This window comes from Neolamprologus brichardi, chromosome 15 (genome assembly GCF_056152115.1).
Source record: "Neolamprologus brichardi isolate AB-2024 chromosome 15, ASM5615211v1, whole genome shotgun sequence".
Classification (NCBI taxonomy): domain Eukaryota; kingdom Metazoa; phylum Chordata; class Actinopteri; order Cichliformes; family Cichlidae; genus Neolamprologus; species Neolamprologus brichardi.
The window spans coordinates 4,877,844-4,888,211 of NC_142118.1; the positions used below are offsets into that span (position 1 = coordinate 4,877,844).

Sequence of the window (10,368 nt, forward strand, 5' to 3'; positions counted from 1 at the left end):
TCCCGCCCACACTGAAAGGAATCGACGAATGGTTGCGCGCGCAGTTTTCGTTGATCCACACATCATCCGCATTGGTTCTCCTCGTTCACATCCACACCAGGGAAAGGTTGTAGATTGGCGAAAAGCGCAGCTTCGTATTCACCGATCTGCCCTCTGGAACGCTTCTCAAGCTCAAGTTCTCTTTGCACTCCAACGTCTCCTGGGTCGGTTGAAGGGCTTCGGAGCAGGAAAAAAGGCACTGCACTCTCCACAATGGCGGCAATTCTCCGATCCCTTTTAAATAAGAAGGTAGAGTAAAATAATGAACGTGCAATATACAACTGTTTGTTTGGTTTATGCACCAAACTCGGCTAACAACCTGCGCTGTTAGCTAGCAAAGTCACACGTTGTACACAGTCCACTCCTCCTTTTTGCAAGTACATGGCAATATATTATATATATATTGGTTAGCTAACACCAGGCTTTATTTACATCACGTGGACAGATATGGCACGTCAGTGGATCATTCAGACGTGCCTCTTGTGAGACCTTGCACAGACAGCGATTTAAAAGCTCTAAATAATGGTCTGATATGTCATTTCTCACAGGCCCCCCTCCAGCTGGGTCGTATGTGCTACTCATCCTCCTCAGTGGTAAGAGCCATCACTCAGGACCTTTTATAGCTTAGCAGTGGTTACGTGTCATGCGCTAAGGGCCGTCTCTTCTGATTGTCAGAAGAGTATGCTTGTTTACTTTTGTCAGATTGTGTTACAGCATGACATTTGTTTATAACAGAGTAATATTTGCCTTATTGGAAAAACATATGTGTGTGTGTGTGCGTGTGTGTGTGTATTTCGGTGAAGTTTTTCTGATTGAATTAGCATAATTTCTAAATGATTTTATTTATCACTTCGAAGTGAGTCTTGGCTAAGAAAGCACAGGATGTCAGACTAAATTCCGAAGCCTTCCACCAAAACCTCAAAAGAGGCAATTCCTTTGCTCATTACAACATTCATTTCTTTGATTATGTTTATTATGCATGTTTTTAATATTTTTTGGCTAGTGTTTGAAACCTCAGTCAAAAGTATATCCATCACATCCAGTCAGAGACATCAATTTTTACAGTTTGAATATTAGCTTTTAAGACATCAATGTCAAATGGCCCGTTAAAGGATGCCGTCCACCCCATAGAAGAAAATGCAAAGTGGGAAAACTGCAGAGAGGGAAGTTATAATTACTTTTAAATGTATTTTGCAGCAAAGAGCATTGTGTTGCAAGTCATCATTAACAATATATCACTTCAGGAGAGTGGTTGGCTCGGTGTACATGGAGGTCAATATTTGATCACCTTTATTCTTTAACACAGCCTGAACTCTCTTAGGCAGCTTTCTTGTAATTTCTTTAAGTAGTCTTCAGGAATACTTCTCTAGGCTTCTTGAACGACATCAAAGCTCTTCTTTGGATTTTGGCTACCTTTTATTCTGTTCTCTGTCAAGACAATCCCACACTGCTTCAATAACGCTGAGGCCGGGCTCTGGGGAAGCCAGTCCATGACTGATGGTGTTCCATTGTGTGTAGGTGTGTGTTTGCGGGGTTTTTCTTCCTAACCTTTCTAACTTTTACTACATTGACAGTTTATATGGGATCATTGTCATGCTGAAAAATGAAGCTTTTGCCAATCCAAAGCTTTCCAGTGTTGAATAGTGGAACAAATCCTGATGGTACTTTTCTTAAGGACATACTGTTCATCTACTGCTGTAGATAATGTTTAGGCCTGCCACTTATTCTTTTGTCTTCCAGTTGTTGAGTTTCCTCTAATTTTTTCAAGGGAACAGTTCGCAACATGCCAAGATATGAGAAGTTTTGGGCTAATGGCTCTTTAAGAATCACCTTGTAGGTGCAAAAATACTATTTGATGCCAGTTTTATCAGTTTTTCATTGACTCCGCTACAGAAGTAGGAACAAATTATGTGTTTTTGTAACAGGCTACGAGTAACATTCTTCTGGAAAGACTGGACTGTAGCCAGTGTATAAAGAAAAACTTTGTAAGAGTTTCAAAAAGCCCGGAGAACTATTGCTCAAGACTATTCTAAAAAAAACTCAAATAAAATGAATAAATAAATAAATATGTCTCTTCGGTAGCAAAATATAAAGAAAAGTGGCTCAGGACTCTTGCACATTTTATATATGTTAAAGTTTAATAGATTCCCGGTGGTATTTTGTCTTTTTTTTTTTTGCTCAAACTGAAGCTGTCTATTAGGGCTGGGTATCGTCACTGATTTCTAGAATCGATTCAATTCTGATTCACAAGGTCCCGAATCGATTCGATCCACGATTCGATTTAATTCGATTCGATTCGATTTGAATCTGGGAAATTTTGACAGTCAGAAATATTATAATTTATTATAATTCAGATCAGCACATTTACAGCAGATGCCTTTGTGTCAAAGTAGCTGAAGATAAAACACAGAAAAACATGAAGGCGATTTTCCTGGCCTGGGATTTTATAAAAATATTCTGCAGTACATCAAAAATGAAAGAAAACCATTAATCAACACATGAACGTTACCTCTGAAGTTACAGCAGTTTTATTAGAGACACGGCTAAGCGTTTTGCATTTTGCATAATTTTAAAAAGTTTAAATTTGTTCAGTATTGAACGGCAGAAATTAGGTTTTCTTTTCGGAAGTATATAAAACGAAAAAAAAAACGTTGGCCGACAGCGCTGTAAACAACGGTAGACTTGTGCATAACAACCAAGCGAATAATGAAGAAAACAGATTTTTAGACGGGAAACTGTTCTTGAAGTACAGAGAGAAAGAGAGAGAGAGAGAGAGAGCTGTGCATCGTGGTCGAAGCAAAACAGTAAAAGTCAGAGTGAATACATGACGATGTTTATGTGAAGCGTAGTTTGGATCTTCTTTTGCTGCTGGTTCGGTCAATATTGTTTGGAGAGACATCAAACTAACAGCTTTAGAATCGGCGCATAAAGGGCGTGAACACAAAGCGCGGACCCGCCGACAGATCAGAATCAGCGAGCTTTCAGCCCGACTGTGAGAAAGGCGACATCTAACTGATTCTGATCCGCGGGTCGCGCTGTGTGTTTAAGGCTTTGTGCAGAATCCGTGTTCCTGCTCTCGTTTACTGTCTTAGCTGTTTGGTGGTTGTTGAAATTTTGTGAGATTTCACCAGAGATTCTGGCATTTCGGGCAAAATAAATTTATATTAAAAAATCGATTCAGGATTTTAATGAATCGATTTTACGTTATCCAAGCCAAAATCGATTTTAATCGATAAATCGATTATAAAAACCCACCCCTACTGTCTATTTTTCTGTCAGCCGACTGCTGCAGTGCTAATGGATATAGACCTTGACTTTTCCAGTGCATACGCACTGTATACTAAAAATCTATCTTGAGTTAGGAGGAGGAATGGGATTGGAACACGGGTAATGTAGCATGGAAGATGTACAGCTTTGCTTGGAAATGTCTGAGGCAAACTTAAATTAAACAATTCAAAATGAAGCTGTAACACAGCTGAGTGCGTGCAAAGTGAAGTAGAGCAAAATGCCTTGGAAAATAACTGCATACGTTGTGGTGATGAATGGATGCGATGGCGACTGATGCATCCACATTGAATCATATGCTTCTTTGATCGTCTAGCCCACCACCAAGCTGTTCATCGATGGCAAGTTTGTCGAGTCCAACACGTCTGAGTGGCTTGACATCCACAACCCTGTAAGTATTCATAGATGAACTGTGCCCAACCTGCACAGAGGCTGGAGTAATGCGATCTGGCTGCAAGTATACAGTGTAAAATTTGTTGTAGCAACTTGTGAATATCGGATGGAATAAATAAGTCCTGATTTGTCAAATTTTAATTGCCTAATATGTAAAACGACAGAAATCTGAGCCCAGTCTACACAACCCGTCATGTTTTATATCCTCCAAGAGACGAGCCTAGTGTATAGCTTGTCAGATACAAGCCTCTTGCAAAACAGTGATGAACGATTGTAGCATGAAAAGATATTCATCTACTTCCACCGCATAAGGATAAAAAAAAAGTTTTTTGTTATTAATATTAATGAAATGATGCACATGCAAATAATGACTTCTCCTGCTCTCAGTTTACTTGTCTGATTGTCTTCATGGACCGTGTCCTGTTCTGCAGGCCACTAATGAAGTGGTGGGACGTGTTCCTAAAGCTACACAGGAGGAGATGCTGGCAGCTGTGGACTCCTGCTCCAGAGCCTTTCGCTCCTGGTCCGAGACCTCCATCCTCAGCCGGCAGCAGATCTTCCTGCGCTACCAACAGCTCATCAAGGACAACATTGTAGGGAGATGGGTCACATGTATGTCAAAGTAATTTATTGATTTTGTTGAAATAATTCTCTCCAAATTCTTCTTCTAACATTTCAGAAAGAGCTGGCTAAGATCATCACTTTGGAACAGGGCAAAACTCTGGCTGATGCAGAGGGAGACGTATTTAGAGGACTGCGTAAGTAACGCATCGACTCGACTTTTAGTCTTCTTTTGGCGTCCTGATTAGATTAGTCCTGCTGTAGATATAGATAAGATCAAATTCCTCAAGTGAAGCAGTTTATACAACAGTCAACACTCTATGCAAAAAGGGACATTCAGCTTTAATTTAAAAGTGGACAGTAGTAATAGTTGGGCCATATTAGAGGCTTTAACCGCTTTTAATAAGGCTTTAGTTCCAAGAAGAAAAAGGCTGCAATGCTTTTGCAGCAGTACCATAATAACTCCTGATGTTAAAGTGTGTTCCTGTCTTCTGTAAAACACTTTTCACACTATGCTTTTAGTTGCACTCTATTTAAAGATAATTATGCAGCTTCCCTTGCTGAGGTGCACTCGTTCATTCTGGCAGCCTTGCATCAACAGGAATCATGTTTGGAAATTAAGGGCTGTGTGCGGTTGCAGACGAAGGAATTAATTTTTGTTTATTACAACACGCAGCTGCCAAGTAATTTTTTTTTTCTTTCTTTTTTTTTTTTTCTTCTTGGTGTTGATGCCAGTTTCAGGGTGCCTAAATTATTCTGGCAGGCTAACTTTTCTATTATCAGCTGAAAGACAGGCTGCATGTGCAGGTGCGCTGCAAGTACCGGGGCTAATGGTGCTTGAAATACTTACAAGTTTTATTACAGTTTTTTCATGGGAAATGGAGCTGGCAGGCTTTTTTTTTCTTTAATCTTAAGAGGCAAATGTGTAAATTTCAATAATGGACTCATCAGTTAACTGTGTATGTGTTATTTCAGATTGCTTATCTAGGCACTTTGTTATTGGCTGACTTCCTAAATCCTTTTCTCGCTCATTCCTCAGAGGTGGTTGAACACGCCTGCAGCATTACATCCCTCATGCTGGGGGAAACCTTACCCTCCATCACCAAGGACATGGACACCTTCACCTACCGCCTGCCCATCGGAGTGTGTGCCGGCATCGCACCTTTCAACTTCCCCGCCATGATTCCTCTGTGGATGTTCCCTATCGGGATGGTGTGCGGCAACACCTACCTGATGAAGCCCTCTGAGCGAGTCCCAGGCTGCACCATGCTTTTGGCCAAAATGCTCCAGGATGCCGGAGCACCAGATGGTACAGTCAACATAATCCACGGACAGCATGCAGGTGAGTGCGTAATTCCCTGCTCATTGAGGAGCTCACAGTCTGTGTGTGTCGTAAACAATAGAGAAAGGTCCAAGGATGAGTCAAACATTAATCATATACCCTTCTGGCAATATGTAGATAAGATATTTCCATAAACTGTGCAGCCTATATCTGTAAGTAATCTACAGGCACTGTTGAAGCAGGAGAATTTGAATCTCCGTATCAGTGCTCGTACATTGTGCCCTGAGGGTGTGACACAGAAGAACAGAAAATATTGACTTTTTTCCTTGTTTGTGCAGCGGTAAACTTCGTCTGTGACCACCCGGCCATCAAAGCCATCAGTTTTGTGGGCTCCAACCAGGCTGGAGAATACATCTACGAGCGGGGCTCAAAGAATGGCAAGAGAGTGCAGTCCAACATGGTATTCACAGACCGAATATGCTCCTCTTACACTGGCAGTGTTTAGATGGCACATGGTGACAGTAAATAATGGGGCAAGAATCAGCTGCCTCTCCAGTCAGGTCTTTGTCCTTGGTTGAAGTCCAACTCTTAATTGCTTTGGACAGCAGCTGGCAGCTGTAGTCCTCGTCCTGCTCTGAAGCTGGGTGACTTCGGTGTAACAAGATATAAACCAGCTTCTTGTGCTGGTTAGAGTGGCGCTTGAGTATGTAGAGCGACGCCTGTGAATCAAGTCCTTGACTGACACAACAGCAGCAAAATAAGAGCAAAAAGCGCACCTAATAGTACGTCTGTTGTGCCATCTGGGAAGAAAAATTAACAATTATTTGCAAAAATAAAGAAATAGTTGGGTGGATTGCAGGTATGTTGGTCTTGAGCTGGGAAACATACCTGCCAGATCTCACCTATAGTAAGTCCGTGTCTGGGAAATCCTGATGGAACTTAGTTTTCATTTATTCATTTATTTTTTTAGACTATTTGTAAAAATTGTTATTACTAATATGAATGAAGATGGGTAGTGGTCTATTTCCTATTGCTGTTACCAAGACAGTGATTAAATCCTCTGCTGTCAGTCACTAGGATTTGTAGCATATGTGATTAGCGCTCTTATGTCTCCGTTTGATGTTCTGCACTCTTTTGGACTGAAATCATACAGATTTTGTGTCCTACATATTGCATTTAGGGTGCCAAGAACCATGGTGTGGTGATGCCTGATGCCAACAAAGAGAACACCATCAACCAGCTAGTGGGCGCTGCTTTTGGAGCAGCTGGTCAGCGCTGCATGGCTCTCTCCACTGCTATTTTTGTTGGGGAGTCTCGTGAATGGCTCCCAGAGCTGGTGCAACGCTCTAAATCGCTCCGTGTAAACTCAGGTAACTTGTTGCGTAACCATATCACCATGAAAAATAAATAATAGGGGTGCAACGATACACAAAATTCACGGTTCGGTTCGATACTTTGGTGTCACGGTTCGATATTTTTTTGATACAAAAAAAATGTTCATGCCTTTTTAATTTGTCATTTATTAAAATTATAAATATATATTTTAACTCAAAAGTACAGTTTTTAAATTTAATGTTGCTGAAACAACAAAGGGATAAATAAATAAATCTATCTGATCGAGAATCACTCATCTTACCTTCAGGATCATACTTCACATGAAGACCAAAATAGTTCCATACCCCAGATCTGAATGAGGGTGGGGGGGGTTCAATTTGCCATGTTGCAAGGAGAGCTCAACTTCTGTCTCGCTAGCTTGCCCTGCGCTCAGTGAATCTGCGTTCGACTACTCCGCCTAGGCTGCACTGTCAAGCGCAGATCCACTGAGCGCTCAACACAGACAACATCGTCAAATTAAAAATTTTGTATTGTTCGATACATATGCGTACCAAACCAAAAGCACTGTATCGAACGGTTCAATATCGATACGAGTATCGTTGCACCCCTAATAAATAAATGACGTCAGTTGGCATGCATACTGCCGTTTTTCTTACACGTCAAAATGTGTGTTTTAGGTGATCAGCCTGGGGCAGATGTGGGTCCTTTGATCACCCCAGAAGCCAAAGCCAGGGTAGAGTCTCTGATCCAGAGTGGGGTTGATGAAGGTGCCAAGCTGCTGCTGGACGGGAGAAACGTTAAAGTCAAAGGATATGAAAATGGAAACTTTGTAGGACCTACCATCTTAGCTGGTGTTATGGTGAGCTGAGAACTTTTAATTTGGGTCAGACGCTATTAAAGTAATGTTACACTAAACTGTCTAGAATGTTTTAATGTAATAACTTTCTTTTGTTTTTGGTAGGTGCTGTAATTATCTGAGGCAAAAATAAACGATCGCTTCAATCAGTTCAGTGTCTTTGATTAGGGTTGTTGGAAATGAAACAAAATCAGTCCTCATCTCCTTGAATGTGACCACAGATTTTGATTCTCCCCTCCTGCTGAGCACATCTTTAGAACAGACCTCAGTGAAAATTCTGATTTTTGCCTTTAAAAGTAGATTTAAAGATGCTTTTATTCGTAAGCCAGCAAGTTTGAATCTTCAACGAGCAGCCCTCTCAGCATGAGAGTCCCCCTTGATCCGTTCTGGTTTCTGGTTATAAGTGTTGAGTGTCACACATAGCTGACCTTAAAATAGAAAGTAGCTAAAAGTGCTGTGAAATGCATTTAAAGCAGTTTTTCACCTTTCTTCCCCAACACAAAACCTGCTCGTGCTTTGTTCTGTTCGTAGAGTTTGAAATCCTGATCGTGATCCCTCTGCTGTTCTTTTCAGCCCAACATGAAATGTTACAAAGAAGAGATCTTTGGACCGGTCCTTGTTGTCCTGGAGGCCGACAGCCTGGACGAAGCCATTTCTTTAATCAACCGAAACCCTTATGGTAACGGCACGGCCATCTTTACCACCAACGGAGCCACAGCTCGCAAATACACGCACGAGGTGGACGTCGGCCAGGTGGGAGACTTTAAAACATGAAGCTCTTTGTTCGCCGAAGATATAGTTTTCAAACGAGCGTGTTAACCGGCCACCTTTGTGGTATTTCAGGCCACGGTGAGTCACCTGTTTGAGCCTTGGATGAGTAAGCGGGTTTGCGTGGGAGGCGCTTTATTTCTGAAAAAGTAAAGCAGACATGTGAAGTGGGAATGTTTTTATTGGAGTGAAGTTGGTTTTACACTGCCAGCTGAAACTATGTCATATATTACCTGCCAATGCATTAAAACGTGGACAGATCCCAAATGTGTGGATTAGTGCAGCAGGAGCCAAGTTGTAGTTCATTTTTGGACTGGCTGATGATTGAATGCTAGTCCAGTGGTGCTGATAGGCTTCTTAAATGTATATTCACGGGTTTGTTTTTATTGAAACTGTATGTTGATCTTGGATTTTAAACACCAGGCTTTACTCCCTTTGTAAGCTGGTCAAATTAAACAAATTATGCTCTGATCCTTGTTGTATTTCTAGCCTGCAGTAGATTTGTGTCTTCATAATCCACACGTGCGTTTTTATAGATTGGTGTGAATGTGCCCATCCCCGTCCCGCTCCCCATGTTCTCCTTCACTGGCTCCAGAGGTTCATTCAGGGGAGATACCAACTTCTATGGCAAGCAGGTAAATAGCAGAAGTAGTTTATTATCCCCTCAGATCATTGCTGTTCCCTCCACTGAAGTATTGAAAGGGCACAATGCAGACACTTTGTCATGTGCTAGATGGCTCACTGACATATCTGTTATCACTTTACCACTAGGGCATCCAATTCTACACTCAGATCAAGACTATTACGTCGCAGTGGAAGGCTGAGGATGCCACTCTGACAAGCCCGGCTGTCACAATGCCAACCATGGGACGCTAAGCTAAACTGACAGTGCATCTAACCTTCAGAGACTTCTTACATGCCTTAAGAAGCCCAACGAGGGATTGGAAGTGGTTACGATATCTTTTGATTGGTCAAATGTTCATACTGAGGACGATTACGTAGTGACTGTGCAGCAAAGAAAACGAATGTCAGGATTTACAAAGTAAAACAAATACCGGTCACAATTTACATCTTTAGAAGTGAAGATAAAAAAATGGACTTAATCAGTGATGCTGTGAATCTGTACATTGGTTTATGGTTTGTTTTTTTTTGAATCCATTTTTCTCCTCACTTCCTGTACAGAGCAGTGGGATCATGACTTCATAGCGGCTAGTCCTTTTTCATGATCCGTTGAGTGCTGTGAAAGCACAAAGATCAGCGATTCTGACGCTGAGTAGTTACAGCAAATGTCTTCCACTGTTGTCCCCTGTGTGTTTCATTAGCTTCATCGGTTCAATATGAGAATAGGCAAAAGCCTACATGAGAACATGCACACAGACATTTCCTCACTTCAGTGAAACTGACATAATGGTTGCAGCGCTTGATCAGTGTACCCTGCTGTATACTGTCCAATGTGGAGATTAGTGTGCGTGTCAAATTAAAGTTCACAGTTTTATACTGTACTGTCATAGTATTGGTCATGGGTTAAATATATTTTATATCAAATATATTCTTTATTAACCATTATGGTGGGATTTATAGTATGAAACTGTTAGTGCTGCAGTTAGTGTGGCTACTTGACTGAATAAAGCCACTATAACAGGACTCAGTTGTGGTGTGATTTCTGTTGAAATAATTCCGTTTTTGTTCATGTATTCATATAATGATAATAATAATACTAATAATGAGCTCCGAAGATGAAAAGCAGGTTGCAACTTTGAACTTGCAGTAATTTTCCACTCAAAGCGATCCTGTTGTTTTGAATCCCTGTCAAAGGTTAGCATTAGAGAGGATGCTTCCACAAGCAGAA

At 41.2% G+C, this 10,368-nt stretch overlaps 1 protein-coding gene across 1 annotated transcript; it reads left to right on the top strand.

The window, feature by feature from the left end:
* Position 1: 1 nt before the first annotated feature.
* Positions 2–10,163, top strand: aldh6a1 (aldehyde dehydrogenase 6 family, member A1). Its single transcript, XM_006793021.3, has 12 exons — positions 2–288; positions 588–632; positions 3,641–3,715; positions 4,149–4,310; positions 4,397–4,475; positions 5,318–5,620; positions 5,899–6,020; positions 6,741–6,930; positions 7,573–7,754; positions 8,325–8,504; positions 9,056–9,154; positions 9,291–10,163. Exons 1-12 carry the CDS (start codon positions 253–255, stop codon positions 9,393–9,395), a joined length of 1,578 nt encoding a protein of 525 aa, XP_006793084.2. The 5' UTR covers positions 2–252; the 3' UTR covers positions 9,396–10,163.
* Positions 10,164–10,368: the final 205 nt, after the last annotated feature.

Bases quoted from the DNA above. Each gene is read 5' to 3' on its own strand.
- aldh6a1 (XM_006793021.3), top strand. From the start codon at position 253: ATGGCGGCAATTCTCCGATCCCTTTTAAATAAGAAG. The intron at 4,311-4,396 runs GTAGGGAGATGG...CTAACATTTCAG, and splicing joins AGCTCATCAAGGACAACATT to AAAGAGCTGGCTAAGATCAT. The intron at 4,476-5,317 runs GTAAGTAACGCA...CTCATTCCTCAG, and splicing joins AGACGTATTTAGAGGACTGC to AGGTGGTTGAACACGCCTGC.